The sequence below is a fragment of the Ceratotherium simum genome, chromosome 2 (genome assembly GCF_057802395.1).
Source record: "Ceratotherium simum simum isolate JZ-2026a chromosome 2, ASM5780239v1, whole genome shotgun sequence".
Taxonomy (NCBI): domain Eukaryota; kingdom Metazoa; phylum Chordata; class Mammalia; order Perissodactyla; family Rhinocerotidae; genus Ceratotherium; species Ceratotherium simum.
The window spans coordinates 77,867,828-77,890,392 of NC_141901.1; the positions used below are offsets into that span (position 1 = coordinate 77,867,828).

Below are 22,565 nucleotides of genomic sequence, written 5' to 3' on the forward strand. Positions count from 1 at the left end.
TGGCAAATAACTGTACATAGTAGTCTCTTATTATCCTTTGTATTTCTGTGGTATATTTGTAATGTCTCTTATTTCTAATTTTATTTGTTTAAGTTCTGTCTCTCTTCTTGGTGAGTCTAGATAAAGGTTTGTCCATTTTGTTTGTCATTTCAAAAAACCAACTCTTAGTTTTGTAATCTTTTCTATTGTTTTCCTATTCTCAATTTGACTTATTTCTGCTATAATCTTTATCATTTTCTTCCTTCTTCTAAGTTTGGCCTCAGTTTGTTCTTTTTCTAGTTCCTTGAGGTGTAAAGTTAGATTGTTTATTTGAGATCTTTCTTTTTTCTTGTAGGTGTTTATAAATGTTCTGCTTAGAACTGCTTTTGCTGCATCTCATAAGTTTTATTATGTTGTATTTCCATTTTTGTTGATCTTAAGATATTTTTTTATTTCTCTTTTAATTTTTTCTTTGATCCATTGGTTGTTAAGGAATGTGTTTTTAAATTTCCATTTATTTGGGAATTTTCTAGCTTTCCTCATGTTGTTGATTTCTAGTATTATACCATTGTGGTTGGAAAAGATACTTGATATCACTTCTATCTTCTTGAATTTGTTGAGACATATATTGTGGCCTTACATATGTTCTGCCCTCAAAAATGTTCCATGTGGACTTGAAAAGAATGTGTATTCTGCTGCTATTGGATAGAATGTTCTGTATATGTCTGTCAGGTCCATTTGATCTATAGTGTTGTTCGAATCCACTGTTTCTTTATTGATTTCTGTCTGGATGATCTAGCCATTGTAGATAGTGTTCATTAAAGTCCCCAACAATATTATCATATTACAGTTTACTTCTCCTTTTATCTCTGTTAGTATTTGCTTTATTTATATAGGTGCTCCAAAGTTTTGTACATAAGTATTTACAATTATTATATGTTATTTGATTAATTTACCCCTTTATCATATATAATGACCTTCTTTGTCTCTTGCAACTGTTTTTAGCTTAAAGTCTATTTTGTCTGATATAAGTATAGCTACCTCTTCTTTCTTTTGGTTACCATTTGCTTGAAATATCTTTTTCCCTCCATTCATTCTCTTTGTGTGTTGTTAAAGCTTAAGTGAGTCTCTTATAGGCACCATATCATTGGATCTTGTTTTTTATTCATTCAGCCATTGTGTCTTTTGATTAGAGAATTTAGTCCATTTACGATTCAAGTTAATTATTAAGGACTTCATATTGCCATTTTGTTAGTTGTTCACTGACTTTTTTAGATCATTTATTCATTGCTTACTCTCTTGTTGTCTTCTTTTGTGATTTTATGACTTTTTGTAGCAATATGCCTTGAATCCTTTATCATAATCTTGGGTATCTACTACATGTTTTTCCTTTGGGGCTTACGTAAAATATCTTATAACATCCTATTTTAAGCTGATAACAACTTAACTTCAGTAGCATACAGAAACCTTATACTTTTATTTCTCCCCACCCCCCACATTTTACATTTTTGGTGTTACAGTTTACATGTTTTTATGTTATGTATCCAATAACAAATAATGGTAGTTATAGTTATTTTTCATATGTTTGTTTTTTAACTAGAGATTTATGCACCAGCATTAGAATATTAGAGAATCTAGCTTTGGATACAGTCATGAGCCATGTAACATTTCAGTAAATAACAAACCACATATACAACGGTGGTCCTGTAAGATTAGTACCATATAGCCTGGGTTTATGTGCCATCTAGGTTTGTGTAAGTATATTCAATGATGTTTGTGCAACAATGAAACCGCCTAATGACACATTTCTCAAAACATAGCCTCTTTGTTAAGCGACGCATGACTGTATATGTTTACCTTTACTGGTGAGTTTTAAACATTCACATGTTTTTATGATGTTAATTACATTCTTTTATTTCAGCTTGAAAAGTGCCCTTTAGCATGTCTTGTAAGGCAAGTTTAGTGGTGATGAATTCTTCAGCTTTTGTTTGGGGACATCTTTATTACTCCTTCATTCCTGAAGGACAGCTTTGCTGGGTATAGTATTCTTTTTTGACTTTGTTATTCTTGTTGTTCTTTCAATATTTTGAAGATATCATCCCACTCTCTCCTTGCCTGCAAATTTCTCCTGAGAAACCTACTTATAGTCTTATGGGGGCTCTCTTATATGTGACAAGTTGCTTCTCTCTTGCTGCTTTCAAAATTCTCTCTTTGTCTTTGACTTTTGACAATTTAATTATAATATGTCTCAAAGTAACCCTTCTTGGATTCAACCTGTTTGGGTCCTTTGGGCCTTATGAATCTGGATGTCCATTTCTTTCCCCAAGTTTGGGATATTTTCAGCCATTATATCTTTAAGTAGACTTTCTGCTCCTTTCTCTTTCTCTTCTTCTGGTATTCCCACAACGCATATATACATTGTTTCACTTGATGCTGTCCCATGAGTACCATAGGCTTTCTTCACTCTTTTTTATTCTTTTTTTCTTTTTGTTCCTCTGCATAATTTCAAATTACTTATCTTTGAGTTCATTGATTCTTTCTTCTACTTGGTCAAGTCTGATATTGAAGCTCTCTATTGAATTCTTCAGTTCAGTCATTATATTCTTCATCTCTAGGATTTTTGTTTGGTTTATTTTTATGGTTTCTATTTCTTGTTCAACTTCTCATTTTGCTCATGCATTGTTTTCCTAATTTCATTTAGTTGTCTGTCTGTGTGTTCTTGTAGTTCATTGAACTTTTCTAAGAGGATTATTCTGAATTCTTTGTCAGACAGTTTGTAGATTTCCATTTCTTTAATGTCAGTTATTGAAGCTTTATTCGTTTCCTTTGGTGTTATCATGTTTACCTGATTGTTTATGATCCTTGTGTCTTGCTTTGGTATCTGCGCATTTGTGTAAGCAGTCTCCTCTTCCACATTACAGATACATTTGGCAGAGAAACACTTTGGCCAGTCTGCTTAGCTCAGGGTACTGGACAGGTCAGCTGGTAGTGTTCTTAAGCAGGTGTAAATTGCTACTGGGGTCTCCAGTTGGGTGAGGTCCCTACCCCTGTTCCGAGATGGGGAGAGTTGCCACTGGCTGCTCTCTGCAGTTGGGTGGGGGCCTTGTGGCTGGGCTCTGTGTTCAAGTGGGGCCACTGAGCAGGCACCCCGGTTGGGCAGAGGTGCTGGCTGGCTCCATGGTCAAGTGGGGCCACTAGCTGTACTCTGAGGTTACCTCTGATAGGGCAAGGTCACAGGCTGTGTTCCCTGGCAGGGTGGTACCACTGGTTAAACTCTGTGATTTGGCAGGTTCTCAAGTTGTGCTCCCTAACCAGACTCATCTTTCTTCCATTAGTAGCAGGGCTGGACTCATAGAGAAGCCAAGTAACAAATGCTGAGAAATGGTTGTATCCAAATGGTCATCTCCCTGAGAATTCTTACCAAATTCATTTTTATATAAGAAAGTCATTATTAATACTTTAGCATGGATTTTTTTCAATCAACTAGCCTAGTTCCCTAGCAGAACCCTAAAAGTTGGTGAGGAGAGGAAGAAAAAACTAAGAAAAAGAAAGGTCTAACCATGCCATAGTGTAACACAGCCAGGAATCCCCGAGAGGGATGATACAGCATGACAGCTGGTGATGGGCAGAGCAGAGATGAAAAAGGGGCTCAAAACAAGGCATGGAAAAATGATAAACACAGATTTCATCTGCTTCATAATTTTTCCCAAGAACAATCCTGCCTTGTACACATCTTTGGTGCCTTTTTTAGTAACAACACATGTGTGCTTCTTTTTTATTCTTTTTGTTGTTCCCCTTGGAATTTTAAATGCCTTTCAGCTCATAAACTCAATAAAAATACCCTGGCATATTTATTCAAAAGAATTTTATGATCCAAGGAACTATTGCTTAATCAGACAGCTTGATGTTGGATTTATTTTTGCACTTTAAAAAATTCCTCCTTAGGCAATGTCACAAAGCTGATACCTTAGATTCTTAAAAAAATAAACAAGAAAGAGAGTGAGAAAAAGAAATAAAACTTTTTTTTCAAGTTAAAGAGATGCTCTTTTTACTTTCTAGAAGATTGGGAAATGAGATCTGGATTGAAAAGCAAGGCAAGGAAAGTGTCGGTAACAAATTCCCAAATCCAAGATGTAGACTTCTTTGAACAGAAGAAAAAAATATGTATATAAAATAGAAGCATAAAGCTTTAATTCTGTGCTAAAATGTTCAGTTGCCTAAATGTATAAGTCTGTATGATAAAAGAGTTTGGAAGCATCTGAAAAAAAACATCTGCCTGACTTATGGTCTGTCATTCATTTCTAAAAATAATCTATCACTATGGTATCTAAGAACTAACCAAATGTGAAGCTATGGACTCCAAAGTTGAATGCATAAAAATGAAATTGTCATGTTTTATTCCTTTAGGACAAAATTTGGTTGGATTTATTGAAGTGTGATTTTTCCCATCTGTGTAGGGTGATAAGATATTAGGTAAAGATGAATATCTTACAAAAAGATGAAACAAAATAAAGCACCGTTTTCTAAGAAGCTTTTTCAGTAGGATCTGAAAAGTGAAGTCATAAAGATGATGGGAATATCGATAGGAAAGAATGATAAGGTATATGTGACACTTGTTTTTGAGACTGTTTCCTTGGAACCCCTGAAAAGTAATCAGTTTGGAAAGTTGAGGTCAGTGGCATTAAGGAGTAAAGGATTATCTAAATCTTTTTCTTCTGAATGATTCCTATGACTCTGGTGTTATGCTTGTTTGGTCTGAACTGTTGTGTCATAATGCAAAACAGAAATAGAAAGAATCCTGCACTGACCACTGTGCAAGAATTGCTTAAACCTCTGCTCTACCACTAAAGTGCTGTACATTGTTAGGTGAGTCATTCTTTGGTTTCTCAGTTTACACATTCCACATAATAAAGGGGTTGGAGCTGTGCAGAACCTCCCAAGATGTCTGTGTCAGGGAGGATGCTGACTTGGCAGGACTCTGTTCCTTCTATTCCTACTTGAGTCAGAAAAGATCCTTGTATATGTATTAAACATACTTGCTTCTGTATAGGCTTTCTTTAGAAGAAAAGGTTCTTTAGCTTTAAAAAAGCATTAGCTTGGATGTTTCTAAATTTTTATTAGCCTTACAGACTGTGACTCTATAAAATATATTTTTTCATTCGTTAATTCAGCAAAGTTTTTGAGTACCTTCTATGAGCCAAGAACTCTGCTAAGCATTGGGGATGCCAAGGAGAGTGAGATTAGCAAGATCCTTGATCTCAGATTTTACAATATCATGGAGAACACTGACAATAGCCAAGATCATTACAGGTTGTGATAAATGCAATGATAGAAATAAACAAGGTGATGAAAAAGAATAACTGGTTAAGGTAAGGGAAGCTAACTAGTTAAGAGTAGAGAAGCAGGAAAGCTTCTCTGAATAGGGGACAATTCAGTTGAAATCTGAAGAATGAAAAGGAACCAGTCATGCAAAGAATTTTGGGAGATCCTTCAAGGTAGATGGAATAGCATGGGCCAAGATGTGGAGGTAAGAACAATATAGGTATTTTTGGAAAACTGAAAGGAAGATATTATAGCTGCAGCACAGTGAATAGTGAAAAGTTAAGATGAGGTTGAAGAAACAGGTAGGGAGCAATGATTTCCCTCATTAAGTAGTAGATAATAACAACAACAAACAAACACATAGAGACAGAGATTGGATTGGTGGTTACCAGAGGGGAAGGGGGCAGGGAGGAGGGCGAAAGGGATAATTCGGCACAAGTGTGTGGTGATGGATTGTAGTTAGTATTTGGGTGGTGAACATGATGTAATCTACGCAGAAATAGAAGTATAATGATGTACACCTGAAACTTATACAATGTTATAAACCAATGTTACTGCAATAAACAAAAATAACCTCAAAAAAAAAAAAAAAAAGAAACAGGTAGGAAGCAGATCATGAGGACTTTTTAAACCATAGTAAGAAGTTCATGTTTTGTTCAAAGTATAGTGAGAAGCTGTTGAAAGGTTTCAAGCAGAAGAGGAACATAGTCTCTGATGGGAATCACTCTATAGCTTCCAAACTTGGTTTAACAGTATTTAGTGTTATTGACTATCTCAAGGGATGAAATAAATTCCAGGAAAAAAAAATAGAACAAAATAAGTTTGAATTACAAAAGCATATGATATACCAAGACAGTTCAATGAGAGAATGATCTTTTCAACAAATGGTGCTGGAACAACCAGATACCCACATGCAAAAGAATAAAGTTGGAGCCTTCTTTAACTACACACAAAAATTAACTCAAAATGATTCATATACCTAAATGTAAGAGCTGAAACTATAAATGTCTTGGAAGAAAACATAGGAGTAAATCTTCATGACTTTATGTTATGCAAAGCCTTCTTTCAATTGAAAAAGGAGCAAAGTATTTAAACAGATATTTCTCCAAAAAAGATATACAGCTGACTAATAAGCACATGAAAAGATGCTCAACATCATTAGCTATTAGGAAAATGCAAATAAAATCACAGTGAGATACCACTTCGCGTCCATTAGAATGGTTATAATTAAAAAAAAAAAAACAAACAGAAAATAAGTATTGATGAGGATGATGGAACCGTTATACATCACTAGTGGGATGTAACATGGTGCAGCCACTGTGTAAATCAGTTTTACAGTTTCTCAAAATGTTAAATGTGGAGTTACCATATGACCTAGCAATTCTACTCCTAGGTACATACCCAAGAGAACAGAAAATAGATGTTCAAACAAAACTTGTACATGAATGTTTATAGCAGCATTATTTATGTAAGAGAAGGAAGGCAGAATATGTGGGTACGTAAGTAGGTGTATTGGTAGATTGGATGTTGGGAAGAGGAGATGGCTCTTGATTGATTTACATATAGATGTCGAACTGTATGAATAAATATTTATTCCTCCTTAGTAATCAGGAATATGCAAATGGAAATCACAAATAACATGCCATTTTGGACTCAAGTGGTAGAATAACTTTATGTCTGTTAGTACCAAGCGTTATAGAAGATTTGGAGTAATTGGAACTCTGAAACATTGCTGTGGGAATGTAAATTGGCAAAACCACTTTGGAGAACAGTTTGGCAATATCTTATATTCTTGAAGATGCACATATCCTGCCAGCCAGCAATTCAACTCCAGGGTACATACCCTAAAAAATCCTCTTGACATGGGCACATAGTCATGCGCAAGAGTGTTTATTGCAGCATTGTTTGTAACAGGAGGAAAAAAAAATGCCAAAGTTCATCAGAAGGAAAACGGTTAAATAAGTTGCCGTTTGATAATAAAATGGAATCCTACAGGAGTAAAAACAAAACGAGTGGATTAAAGACACGCTGAATAATTACAAAAAGAAAATACTGTGTTAAAAAAAGTTTCAAAAGAATACGTAAAGTATGATACTGCTTATTTAAAGTTTGAAAAGATGCAAAATAAGCATATATTGCTTGAGGATACGTACAAATGGAGTAAAAGTATAAAGAAATGCATGGGAATGATAAATAAATTGAGGACAATGGTTACTCCTCAGTGAAAAGAAGGAGTGATGTGTTTGGAAAGGTATATGTGTACATGGGACCTCAATTTTATGTATATATTGCTTCTATTTCTTAAAGTGGGTGTTGGGCACATGGGTATTCATTGTACCTTTTAATATCTTTATGTATATATATATTTAAATATCACATAATACACTTTAAAAAGACAACAGAAGTTAGTCTTTTTAAAGAGAACTAACATTTATTGAGCTCTTCAGTGTTAAGTCCAGTCCTTTCTAAGCTTACATACGTTATGTCATTTAATCTTAGTAACCCTTTGAAGAGGTATTATTATACCCCTTTTATATAACAGGAAACTGAGGCCTTTAGAAGTTAAATAATCTACCTATGGTCATATAGATGTTAGGTGACAGAGCCCGAATATGAAACTAGAGCAGTCTAACTTTTAAAAGCCCATACAGTTAACCTCTATGAAGGTGAATCAGCCTCTTTTTAAAAGTCCATAATGACCACAAAGAAGTCTCAGGTCAGTGCAACTATCATTTCAACCTCTGGATGCAGCTAGAACTACAGCGATAGAACTTAACCGCTTTGGCCTCTAAATCCAGCGACTTTCTGAGGCTAGAAGAGCATTTGCTAAGGAACACAGGGCATGAATCATCTCCTTAGGTATCTGTTTATTCATTCAACAAATATTTATCAAGAGCCTACATAGCACAGTGGTAAACCACAATTTATTTCTTGTCTACATCATTTTTGCAGTTTGCCAAGCTTTGGGACACAAATTTGAGATTTCCATTTTCATTTCCAACTAATGCAAGGAATGCTGTGATTAATTGTTAGCCGTTTTAGAACTTGCAACCCGGCTTACTGTGGATCTCATTTAAGCCTAACTGTTGTTGACCTGCAAATTCACATGACATCTAAAATATTTTAGACACTTTTTACTAAAAAAAGTGTGTACATATTGAAAACTTTTAGTCTACTTTTGTCTAAACAAAGTACACATTGAAATGAAAATATTGTTTTAAACAGTTTAATATGACTCCTCCTTTTTCTCCATGTATTTCTCTCTCTCCTTTTTTTCCAAAGATCAAAGAATATCTCTTTAATCTTCTACTCCAATGAGATTTTGAGATTCTCCCTGATCATGTATTAGATATACTTTATAATTCTATGCAGTCAACAAGATGTTGACCCCACAGTAGCTCACAGAACTGCTGAAATGGATGTGTTTGGGTTTACTTTAATTACATTCTCACCAATTAAATGAGTATACTAAAATCAAGTAATTTTCTTCCTGTAATAAAGAAGAGTTTAATTTTGTGTATCTTGGCCAGTTTGTATATGTGAACTTTACTCACTGGTAATGGCTATGCCTCTAAATCATCATGACCTCTTTTTAAATAATTATACAAACATATTGTTGAAAAGTAACCCTCATTTTTACTTGGTGTTCAATTCAGTGATTATGTGATATATGTATTTAAACATTCCATCTAGTCCTTTATTTAACAATTTATTCCTTTTTCTACATTGAATGTTCAGGGACCTGAAGGAATTGTGGGACTTCCAGGACAAAGAGGTCGTCCAGGAAAAAAGGTAATTTTTTTTACATCTTTTTATGCTGGTTTTCTTTCTTTTGTTGGCCCAGAGCTCGGTAGAACGCTGTCATGTTTTTATTTGCACTAGATATAAAGTAATCAAAAGTATAAATTTGGCTTAAAAAGGCACATTTGTATAAATAAATATTTAATTCTATTTAAGAGTACTTATCACCTTAATTATTTGAAGGCAAATTTTCCACTTGTAGTTTCTAAAAAGATTTTTGTCTTTCCTTCACCTGTTTGCCAGAAATTCTTTAGTAGACCATGGGTAGGAAAAGAGAGAAAAGGAAAATATTATACCGTTTGTGTGTTTACTAACAACTTTAGTAAAATGTTTAGGGAAAAGGAATATGATTAGAATTGTTTCTGGGTTTGGTATTAATGTGTTTTTCCAAATTGAAAAGGTTGATGATTGATTTTATCTTTCCTATATAGTAGCTAAGAAACACAAATCAATAGTATGTTTTTTATTTGCTTCCTTCATATTTTACTAAAAGAACCTGATACAGTTGTAAAACTCTAGTACATTAAAACGAAAAATTCATCTTTGTAAGGGGTCAGTAATTTGTTCAAGTATTGGTGAGACATAGAAATGATTTTTCTCATTGTACTACAATAGTTCTGAATATATTTACTATAATTACCTTCAAATCACACCATATTCTAGTTCCCAAAGTCCATTTCTACTGTTTCTGCTAATATACACATAGTCCATCTTTCTCGTAATTTGGAGGGCAGTATAAGGGATAATAAAAGATAAAGAAAAATGAATGAGGTAAATTTTAGTTGCCATTCTTCCCCACGAAAATAACCTCAATATTGAAGTCTCTTTTTATCATACTTAATATTATGTCTAAAATCAACATTAAAAGTGGGGCAGTATGGGTCCTTCTAACAACCTGCACCCATGGCAAACCTGTGAATTATTATGAATACCAAAAGTTTCCTGATGGACTGTGATCACAGTTTAGTTTTTCTTTGTGTCTACTTGGTTATCAATAATAGAACAGATTGGTTCCCATGTTTAGAAAATCAGTTATAACATTGAATGTTCTTTAAGAGCAGCTGTGTTTTGGTGCTAGAGAATGGTAGCTAGAGAATGCTGGAGTCAGCCTAGCAGAAGACAGAAGATAACTGGTTTTCAGAAGGATGTCAAATGACATAAAAACGTCATGGATTTTTAAAGGCAAACTCCAAACCAGTGAGTGATGATCCTGAATATACGGAACTGCACACTAGAGCCTTTTTGCATTAAACAGATCTTTGTGTCATTGAAGTTCTCTGTACAAACAGGCTTCTCATAGGGCCTATGTTTTCTCATGATAACAATAAACACATGTATGCATGCATACATATATACACAACAAATTTCAAAATAAAAAACTTGGTTATTTGTAATTCAACATAAGCACCAGATCTCCCCTGCTTGCTGGGCCAAAATCATTTTCTTAATACTCTTTTTCCAAAATTACTTTTAATGATATCCTTAAGATAACCTAGATGGTGATGGTTGTTATTATTGTCAGTGGTGGTCTGTGTTACTACTGGGTTAAAGCAAAGTTACTATTTCTAGAATTTTGCTTACATTCAGGTATATTATAGTTAATTAATCTAAGTATAAACTTGTTTTTTATTGCTTTTCTCTCTTACTAATGACATTCACAGGGTGACAAAGGACAAATTGGGCCCACAGGAGAAATTGGAAGCAGAGGTGCTCCCGGACAAATTGGGGAAAGTGGTCCTAAGGGTGCCAGAGGAACTCGAGGTGCTGTGGTCAGTATTTGATTTGTTTCCAGAACTGAGTTCACTGTGGATGGAAAAGAAATGTATCCATGTCCTTAAAGCTTCATCCCTTGATTAATTTTACAGAGAAAGCAATAGTTCCATTGAAAATAATCTACCTCCATGGGATGTGGAGAATTGTAAGCATTCCACAGCACTTAAATGGCTTAGTGGTTTCTGGACATGAAAAAGGAAAGGGGAAAAAAACTCAAAATGGAAATAAAATATGAAATAAGGTTTTTTAAAAATAAGATTATAGCTCCTAACCTAAGTAGGAAAGTTTATGCTCCTTGCACTTCAGGATTTAATATCTGTATAAAACTATGCTGTCATGGTTGACAAATTGCTTTGAAAATTAGATTTACTTGAAAATGGGTTTTCTTTATATGCTTGGACTCCACATGCTTATCTGGAGATTATTTTTCTCACCAGCTGTGATAAATCTCCATAACATCTAATGATATATAATCTTTTGCTAAACTTTACATGATGGGGGAAACAAGGGTAGCATGATACTTCTAAACCTATAATAGCAAAATTATATTGCTAATATATTTGGACCTGTTCAAAAAGTCACAGCATGAAAGAGATGCAAAATATTTATGAGACTATTCAGTTTAGTCTTTTGACTGTTTCATAAACTTATTTACAAAATGCATGTGTATTTCCAGCCTCCATTTAAATGTCACACGTGCTACACTTTTCACCAAGGCATTTTGGAGACCATTGCATAATACATTTGTTGTCTGAGGAAGGTTTGCCTTAGGCTCATTTCAAGTATTCCATTTCTTACTGTCATCTTACTACTCCAGATCTTTCTTATTTCCTTTTATTTAAATTACTAATGTTTCTCTGTTTTTGGCTTATACATTCAAAAACATTATAAAATTTGGTTAATTTTTAGTAAACATGAGAACTAATATATCCAAAGAGTACTGTAGGAGACTAAAAGTTTTCAAAGTAGGCTCCTACATTGGATTTCCTCTAAAAAGAATATCCACTTTTTAAATTTTGACATATGTTCCCAAACTACCTTCCCAAAGGTCTCACCAAATTTACATTCCCACCACCAATACTTCATACTAATCCTTTTGATGTTTGACAATCTGACAAATGGAAAAGTATATCTCATTTTCTTTCTGTTTACATTTCCCTGATTACAACTAAGTAATTTGTATTTTTCTTCCTCTGAAACTTGCCTATTCATATGCACTTCACATGTTTTTCTATTAGATTGTTCTCTTTTTCTTATTGATTTGCCACAACTCCTTATACATTTTAGATATTAATATATTTTTATTAAAATATTTGCAAAATATGTTACAAATACATTTCCTTTTCTGTCATTTATCTTTTAATTTTGTTTGTGATATCTTTTGCTCTACAGAAGGTTTTAATTTTTACATAGTCAAATTTGCCAATCTTTTCCTTTACAGTTTAGGTTTTATTTCTTTGTTAGAAATGCCTTCTCTACCTAGAGTACATAAAAATATTCTTCCATATCCTTCTTCTCATACTTTTATAGCTTTATTTTTGCCCTTAACTCTTCAAGGCATGAGGAGTTTATTTTTTTTCTATTATATACGTTGTAAAGGACTAATTTTCTTTTTTCCAAATTGATGTTCGGTTGTCTCAATACCATTTAATAAACCATTGATCTATTTCCCACTTTTCTGAAATGCTACCCTTACTGTAAACTAACCTCTCAAGTATTCATTGGTCTGTTTTCATTCCCTCTATTTTCTTCTCTCAATCTGCTAGTCTGTTCCTCAGTCAGTACCACACTATTTATTTTTTTTTTTTTAATTTTTATTCATTTATATTTTCCCCCAAAGCCCCAGTAGATAGTTGTATGTTATAGCTGCACATCCTCCTAGTTGCTGTGTGTGGGACGTGGCCTCAGCATGGCAGGAGAAGCGGTGTGTTGGTGCACGCCCGGGATCCGAACCCGGGCCACCAGTAGCGGAGCACAAGCACTTAACCGCTAAGCCACGGGGCCGGCCCAGTACCACACTATTTAAATTATTATACTGTTACAGTATTTTTTCAGATCTATTAGGGCAAATACTCCATAATTCATTTTTCAGAAATGTTAGCTCTTACTATGATTTCCTCTTTCATGTGAACTTTAGAACCAGCTTGTCAAATTCCTTTAATACTGAATCTTTCAATATAGAAACATCGTATGTCTTTCCGTTTACTCATATCTTCTTATATATCTCTCAATAAAGTTCTGTTATTTCCTTTATTTCTGTTCTTACACCTTTCTTGTCAGAAACTAATTCTTAGTTTCTTATGGATTTGATTATTTTAATTTAATCCTTTTTTCCATTATATATCATTGGTGCTGTGTGAGAAATATATTTTTATATTTTGACTTTATATCCACTTTAACGAATTTAGGTGATTCTCGTGGGTTCTGTAGTTAAATAATCTTACTGCCTCCTCTTATTTATTATCCTGACTTATTACGTTGATTAGAACTTCTGGTTAGTGTGATATTTGGCTAGTCACGTACCTTAATTTCTATTCTGTGCCTTAATTTCCTCATCTCCTACTTATTTTGAGACTCAAACAGGAGAGTTCACGTGCAAACTTTTCAATAATTTGCAAGGAGATTTATAGGATTGTAATTTTTGCTTTTTTCAATTGAGTCATCTTTACAGTAGTTTCGGGGCATTTACTCATCTGTAGAATATTGTTAATAAGAGTAATCATAGGGTGATTGTTACACATAAGTTGTCAACCGTTTCTATTTTAACAACTTTGACCGGGGCTGAAACCACGTTCATTGAAGTGTCTGAAACTGTCAGTGGGAACAGAGATCTCCTTAATCCGATAATGACAATATCAAAAACTATCAGGCTTCACTCTCTAATATTTAGTGATGCACATCTACCACACACTTTGACAGATACAAACTACATTTCCAAGAGTTAGCTAGAAACCTTCAGGATTCTGACAACTAAAAGTATTTCTCTTAATATGATTAAGGATGTTTATACCAGAAATAAAGGAAAATCGCTTTTTTTGTTTGAGACTTTTGTGGTTCAGAAGAAAAATAAGACAAAAATTGGGTTGTTATTTTCGTTTTCCCATTTCAGATTAGGTAGAATTTCATACCATGAAAAGTCTAAATTTTGAATAATAGAAGTACAAGTTTAATGATTTAAACAAATTGTCTGTTTTCTCTCTAATATTTACTTTGTTTTTAGGGACATTTAGGATTGATGGGACCTAATGGAGAACCAGGCATTCCAGGATATAGAGTAAGCATTTCTAATTGGAAATAAGAAAATGTATATTTGCATGAAAATATTTATATAAAGATATCATCCCAGATATGCAAATTAGATTGAAATCTCCCTTCCTTCTAATATATTTAGGCCTCATCCCCCAATAGAGTGAATCCTACTTTTCTTTCAGAATAGTGCAATATCTGATGAGCTGGGCTTAGTGGTATTAGGTAGAACATGTACAGATGATATAGAGAATGTCTACTTACTTGTCCTTTTGTTAGGGCCATCAAGGTCAACCAGGACTTTCTGGGTTGCCAGGACCTAAAGGAGAAAAGGTGTGTATGTATACTGACCTTTTAATCCTAAAGTTAAACATTGAATTTATGTATTCTTTCTGCAAGTATGCATGGAAACATTTTCAAAGAATAAAAAAAGCACTTTTCAACTTGAGAAGTATCTTGCAAATTCTAGAAGAAAAACAAAGAAATATCAAGTGATGGGGGCCGGCCCCTTGGCTTAGCGGTTAAGTACGCACGCTCCGCTACTGGCTGCCCGGGTTCAGATCCCGGGCGCACACCGACGCACTGCTTGTCTGGCCATGCTGAGTCGGCGTCCCACATACAGCAACTAGAAGGATGTGCAGCTATGACACAACTATCTACTGGGGCTTTGGGGAGAAAAAGGGAAAAAAAAAAAAAGGAGGAGGATTGGCAATAGATGTTAGCTCAGAGCCAGTCTTCCTCAGCAAAAAGAGGAGGATTGGCATGGATGTTAGCTCAGGGCTGATCTTCCTCACAAAAAAAAAAAAAAGAAAGAAACATCAAGTGGCTAAAATTCAAATAAATCATTAAAATGTCTTCCATAGGTTGTTTCAAGATTGAGGTGAAATAATACATGTGAAAGTACTTTGCAATCTGTAAAACTCTGTAGAAGGAAAATTAATTCCTTATTGAAAGAGATTGTGAAACTCTAGATTAAATGACTATAGTACATTTATAGTAAAAATTTTTTTGAGTTAAGAATAACTACAACAGTAATCTTCTTGGTTTATAATGCCATTGGAAACCCGACACTGAGATAATTCCTTAGCTACTTTTTATGTAATTAAAGCAGATTGACGCTTCTGAGGCAAATCATATTTGAATTACAACTGTGTATAAAATATCATATGCTAAGTTTTGTAGGTAAAGTTTTCTATTTAAAAAGATAAAACCAGATTGTATATTTCATAACATATTAGAAAATAATAGGCTGTGTATTTTAAAGGTTATTTTGTTAATTTGGTTTTGTTTATAAATCATTATCTTTATAGGGTTATCCAGGAGAAGGTAACACAGTCCTAGGACCACCTGGCCCTCGAGGTGAACCAGTAGGTCTTTTCCTAAAATTATTTTGATGTTTCAAGATAAAATGCAATTACTGTAATAGATTCACAACAGCAATCACGTCTTTTCAAGGAGTTTTATTTTGTTAGTTTTATAACATGGTTTTATAGGAGAACAGTGTTTGCAGTTGCATAATCTAAATCTGAATACTACTTATATCTAGGTCCAGATCCTTAGCATAATATATATGTTTAATACAGTGACTTTCCAAATCTGACTTTCAGCATTAAATGCATAATAACAACTTTTTACAGAGATTATCAAAAAAGTGTATACTCTAGACATTTTACAGCAGATAATTCTTTAGTCATCAAATTCAGATTTATTTCTAAAGTCTTCAAAAAACCTTATTTACATCCTTTTTATAGTAGTTTACACAAAGTTACCAAATGATTTAAAACTCATCTAACAGGTTATTAGAACCAATACTCTTTAAAGATCACTGATCTGTAGTCTTTCAATTAAGCATTTTAAGGGCTAACTGTAACCATGATTTTTGAAAAGTATCTATTATACTTTGATTATCTATATAACTGTCTCTATGTTCGTGTTTGACTAAAACAATCTTAAAGAATATATGTAAATTAAATGGGTAAAATAAAAATGCTTAGTTCACAGAAGTACATGTAATTTTGTTAAATTTTTTATTTTCACATGGTATCATATAGGATAAAATAATCCCTAAGGCAGAAGTATCAAAATATGTAGTTACTTCTGATATTTTGATCTGGCTCTTTGGAGATGGTTGGAAGTTATACTTTGTTTTAGAAACAGACAGGAAAGATTTTAGAATTTTGCTGGTTAAATCAGGAAGCCATCTCATATAGAGACAAACTTATCTATAAAAATATATAAGGTTCTTTATCAAATATGCTCTAGTCTCTCTAAACTTCTGAGTGGGGAAAAATAGGGAAATAATGCAAAAATTTAAAAGCAAATGGGAAAAAATGGGCAAATGGAGTACAGTAGTGCTTGTTGTCCCTAGATTCGGGTGTGCCAGGATCAAGGAATGTCACTGAAATATAATAAATATATTAAAGTCTAACATAACAATGATCATTTTATCTAGTAGACATGGGACAGGTGTGAAACCTAAACCAAGAATATTCTAAATAATTAAAGCAGAGTCAGAGATTATTGTCTTTATGTCTAATATCTTTATCCACATAGGAATAAATTAAAATTTGTCAATTAATGGTCCATCATAAATTTTATGGTTTTGCCGACTAATTTCAATTTGAATTTCTTTTCAGACAGTAGGTCCTGGTATGTGATAATTGATGTTTCAAGTGCATTTTAGACTAGATAATTCAAATAGCTTAACATATCAAAGATATTATGTTAGGAATGTTTAGAAAAAGGTAAAAGTGTGAGTTTATTAGATTAATTTCTGCCTTAAGGATTAAAATTAATAAGTGTAATTTTTATCAGGCTAACGTCTTAAAAATTAAAAATTTCACAGATTAAAGAATAAACAATAGAATTTTTGATGAAGAATGGTAAAGTAGGATTAGCTATTAGATAGTTTTTAACAGATCATTAAATACAATCTTTTCTGATTAATAGAATTAATTAAGTAGCCAAATGGTCCGGCTTAAATCTTTTTCTACCATTTGAACATTAAGTAAAAACGTAGGTTATTTTGACATCACGTATAACAGACTTTACTCATCTGAAAATTCATATTGTTTAATTGGACTTCCTATCTTCAATATTTTTCCTAGCAGAATCAGTAAGAGATTCTCTTTAAATAATTCAATGCTTATGATATTCTTGCTGTCATTGAAATTCAATCCTGTGAAATTATTTTGTGAAGCTAACCAATTATTATATATTTGATTTCATATTTAAAAAAAAAATATTGCACACTAACTATATCATCTGCATTCACAAATCCTTAGCTCCAGATGTGAAACTGATTGGTTTTGCATGTGGTCTCTCTAGGGGCCAATGGGGGAACAAGGAGAGAGAGGAGAGCCTGGAGCAGAGGGATATAAGGTAATTACTGCAAAATTCACACCTTGCTTCCAAATTTGAGTACTGTTCTCTGTCATGCTGCTCAGTTTCAAATGCAAATAGACATCACTGAGATAATTAGTAATGTCTCTTGTTTTTGATCCTAGAAGAAGCCTAGCTCTTCGTACTTTCTGTTCCTTGTTTCTAGAATCATCTTCATCTCCTCCCATTGCTGCTTTTTCCTCACGGTTCAGATCTCAGCTGAAATGTTACCTCCTGAGAGGCCTTCTCTAACTACCTTTTTATCCATCACTTTGTATCATATTACTTGACTTCTTTCATGACATTTAATGCTGTCTATATTATCTTACCACTTTTTTTTATATATTTGTTTCTTCGTTTGTCTTCCCCCACCAAAATGTAAGATGCATGAGAATAAGATTCTTGTCTGTCTTTTTCATCATTATATCCCTAATTTCTAGAACACAAAGTTCCTAGTATGTAGTAAGAATTCAATAAAAAGTTGTCAAGTGGATGGATGAATGCCATTATGTTCTCAAGCCTATGTCAATTCTTATCGTCTTCCATTCTTAGAAGGATTTTATGAGACCAATTTTATCAGCTAAAATTATATTAGACTGTGTAGAATTTATTCAGTGTCATTTTTTATTAGCACATTTGTGTTGAGGATTCCTGTCCTGTATTCCTGTTTATATCTCTTCCCATTCTGTTTACAATGTTAGTTGCTAAACAAAATGGTCATCTGCTAACTCTCTCCCTATAGTTTGTCTTATTCCTTTGCTCACATCATTCTTTGCCTGCTCACAATATTATGTAATCTTTGCTTACATAAATCTTATCTATCCTTTATAATTTAGTTCAAATTCCCTCTTCCCCTGACCTACTCTGACTAACAACAGTCTTTCCCTCTTCTGTAGTCCTATAATGTTTATTATTTATGGAAGTCATTCAATACAAATATTTGACCATCTTCTGTTGCTAATCTTTTTGCTATTATTTTTTAATATGCAGGTATCTTACTCCTCAATTTGAATATGACTTCTTTCTTTCTTGTACAATGTCTTGTTCTGAGCCTTGTACATAGTAGTTCATAACATGTACATAAACATAATTCATTTTTAGTAATGAATTGATGGGTTATTTCATCCAATATACCCCTCTCACATGTAAAGTTTCTGTGATTATGTATGAAATAGAGACTTAAATAGCCAGATTGAATGGACAAGCTCGTAGGTACATAACTATCATTAATAAACTGAATTTCTCAAGCCTAAAATCTGAAAAATTAACTTTCACTCCCTAAAACTCTCTTTGAAGTAAATGTTGAAGGTAGCTATAAATGTTTGTGAAATTATTATGATGGCCATGTTATATTTTTTCTATTTTCAGAGAAACATTTTTTAGAAGGTTATATGTGTTCTGTTTCCAATTTACATAACATTTGTATCTACAGGTGTTTCCTAATCCAAGGATCCAGTGGATTCGCTTAAAATTAACTTTTCTTTAGGCTGAGAAGCCAACCCAACTGCTTCCAGCATAATTTGAGTAGCTGCTTAAACTTCCTTAGCTTTTTCTGTGCATGACTTCTCCACACATTCTCAGGAAAATAAGGTTCTTGCAATATCTTCTTTTGGCCTCTACCAACTACAAAACATTCAGTAGCTAAATCAGCATATTTACTGGCAAACAAGCAGCTAACTATTCTATTGGAAGAAAAAAACCTGGCTGGCAGAAGAAAAACCCTGCCCCCATTATTCTAGACAGACATTCTTCAGAAATCCTTCATCAGAGAAAACCTTTTCCATAGATCCACTATGGAATATATTTCTCCTTCCTCATTCCACAAATACTCCTGATGACGTTTTCAATTGTGGATGTTTTATGAACTAGTTAGATCCACATCTTTGTTTCTGTCTTATTATATCCTGTGTCCATAGGCTGTAGGGATCATTTTATCATTTGTTGATGGTTCTATTCTCAACAACTATCTTGTGCCAGACAACCATACTAATTTTATGGCTTAGACTGCTCCAAGTCATGAAATACCCACACTTGTCCTCGGCCACATTTTCACAAGCACGAGTTTGATTTATACGGGAGAACCATGCTTTTTTTTTTTATTATTATTATTATTTTTTTTGGTAGGAGATCAGCCCTGTGCTAACATCTGCCAATCCTCCTCTTTTTTTGCTGAGGAAGACTGGCCCTGGGCTAACAACCATGCCCATCTTCCTCCACTTTATATGGGACACCGCCACAGCATGGCTTACCAAGCAATGAGTCGGTGCGTGCCCAGGATCTGAACTGGTGAACCCCGGGCTGCCACAGCAGCAGAGTGCACGCACTTAACCGCTTGCGCCACTGGGCCGGCCCAACCATGCTTTATTTAGAGTTATGTTATGCCGTTGTAACCTCAGGTGATATTTTAAAATGTTTGCTTTTCCAAATGGATATTGTACATACTATCATTTCACTCTAGTAAACTGATGGTTAGCACTATCACTAAGCTTTTTTTTAATTGTGCTAAAATACACATAACATAAAATTTACCATTTTAACCATTTTAAAGTATACATTCAGAAACATTTAGTATATTCACAATATTGTGCAATCATCACACACTATCTCATTCCAGAACATTTTCATTATCCCAAAAAGGAAGCCCCATAACCGTTCAGCAGTTACTCTATTTCTCCCAGCTTCTGGCAACCACTGTTCTGCTTTCTGTCTCTATTGATTTATCTGTTCTGGATATTTCATATAAGTGGAGTCATACAATATATGGGCTTTTGTGTCTGGCTTCTTTAACATAATATTTTCAAGGTTCCTTCATGTTATAGAATTTATCAGTACTTCATTCCTTTTTATGGCTGAATAATCACCAAGCTTGTTAAAAATACTTTTACATTCACAAATATTCTTACAATTGTGGTGAACTCCTGATTATCCTGTTGGGGAAAAAAATAGAATGGATAATGCAAATTTTGCTTCCATTTGGCTGTGAATAATTAGGATTTTTTTTAATCCTTCTCACCATCTTTTGTTCTTTTTTCTTCTTGATGAAACTGAGAATTACAAAAGTCAAATGTCTTGCTCATTATCACCAATAAATATTATTAGACATCATTATACATGACACATTTTATGTATTATGTATGGTAAAATCTCTGGTCATTCAGCATATATTTGAATATCTGCCATGGGCCGGGAGCAGAGCTAGGTGCCATGAATATAACACTGGACACCCCAGACACCCTCTGCCTCCATGGACATCACATATGGAATACATGCAGAATAAGAACATTTAATCAGTATAAAAATAGACGTAGTAAATTTATAGCTGTCCTCCAGAAAACTATACGTTACATAGATCGAGATAAATTGATATGAGGCTTGAGATAGCCAAAGGACATGGTGCAACTAAGCATATTATACTGTCAACATCCACTTTTCAAAGGTCTGAGCCAAAACATGCAGATACCCAAGATTAAGTCAGGCTAAACTTGTGTAAGACAAAGTCCCAGAGATACATTGAATAAATTATGTTCTATCTCAAACTCCTTTTTACTTTGGTTTGGCAAAGGCCATAGAATTTCTGCATACAGTAAAATAACAATAACTAAATTCCCACTTGACCTTCACTCCTTAGCATCAGACATACATTTTCAAATAGCCATTGGGCATCATCAAAGGCACCTCAAGCTCAGTATGTCCAAAACCCTAGTATTATCATCCTCCGCAAAGCTGATCTTCCTCTTATGTCCTCGATTCAGTGAATGGTACCACCAGACAGCCAGATGTCCAAGCCAGTAAATGAATCCTCCCCCTCTGTCTCTGTCTCTATCTCTCTGTTCTCTCTCCTCTCTCCTCTCTTTCTTTCCTCTCTCTCTCCTCTCATCTCTCAAATTCATTTGGCTACTTCTTTTAATCTCTTAAATATCTCTGGAATCTAGCCACTTTGCCTTCCTTTAATTTAGGCTTCGTCATTTTTCACCTGAATCATTTTAACAGCTTCCTAACTCAAATCCCTATCCCCGGTCATAGCCCTCTCAAATCCATTCTCCACTTAACATGTTCTTTCAAATGAATTTCTATTTATTTCCCCATGCTATTCCCTCTGCCAGAATGTTCTCCTTTTACTTTACTGCCTGGAACACTCATCCTTTAAGATTCAGCTTATCATGACTTCCCTTATAAAATCCTCTTCGAGCTCCCCTCAGCCATTCAACTCATCCCACTACTAATATCATCAGGCAAAATCAATCACTCTCCATAACCTTGCCTATGCAACTTTATAATAATATTTACCACAGCATATTTAACTTTTATCACTGCAGAAGAATGGTCTTTGTCAATTTTTGTTGGAATGTAAAGGACCAGAGGAATTATAGTGACACTTCTGGAAAGCAAGTTTGGTTTTGGTGAGATTTATATTCAGACGTCACAAACCCAGGAGACGCAGTTTGCTATTATATGAGCATTCTAGAATGGTCTCTGTAAAACTACAGAGAGGGGTGGTGGCAAAGCCGTAATTGGCCATCACAGTTTTGAGTTTTATAGTTTGCTCCGACATTCACTCTCACTTCACTCTGTAACTCCAGCTCCTGAGTCCTGTTTAATAAGTGACCTGCAAGTAGTCATATTTACTTACACCAAGCTCCCTCTTGATTGCCCTGATTCTGTTATTTGCTGACTCTGCTTATGTTTTGCTGGTAAGGGTCATGTGTGGTAATGGTTTTCTCTTTAGTTATGGCCATGCACGATATAGAAAGCTTTCTAAACTAGCCTTTCTCTGTTGCCACTCTTCACCCCCTTAAACAGGATTCATTTCCTTTATCAGGAAGTTGAATCTTAAAACCATAAACACTTGCCTCACAGAAAGAAACAAAGAAGACTTCAATTGACCTGTCTATGAGAATAAATATTGTTGACCTACATATGCAGTCCCTTCTTTCTAGCCTAGAAAAAGAAGATGAGCCTGATAACTGTCTTTCGTATGGCATTCTTTCCATAATACACAGAAAATAGGAAGAAAGGAATCTGAAGTGAAGAGGACAGTAGAGAATGGGATAAAAGAGATTACA

The 22,565-nt window shown here is 34.1% G+C and overlaps 1 protein-coding gene across 1 annotated transcript in view; it reads left to right on the top strand.

Annotated features, from left to right (window-relative positions):
• The window catches only part of COL24A1 (collagen type XXIV alpha 1 chain), a 346,899-nt gene that overhangs the window by 245,834 nt on the left and 78,500 nt on the right, over positions 1-22,565 (top strand). Inside the window, exons 39-44 of the mRNA XM_087448191.1 lie at positions 9,040-9,093; positions 10,764-10,871; positions 14,096-14,149; positions 14,401-14,454; positions 15,432-15,488; positions 17,449-17,502. Of these exons, the coding sequence (XP_087304317.1) occupies positions 9,040-9,093; positions 10,764-10,871; positions 14,096-14,149; positions 14,401-14,454; positions 15,432-15,488; positions 17,449-17,502 (381 nt within the window). The remainder of the gene's footprint in view (positions 1-9,039; positions 9,094-10,763; positions 10,872-14,095; positions 14,150-14,400; positions 14,455-15,431; positions 15,489-17,448; positions 17,503-22,565) is intronic.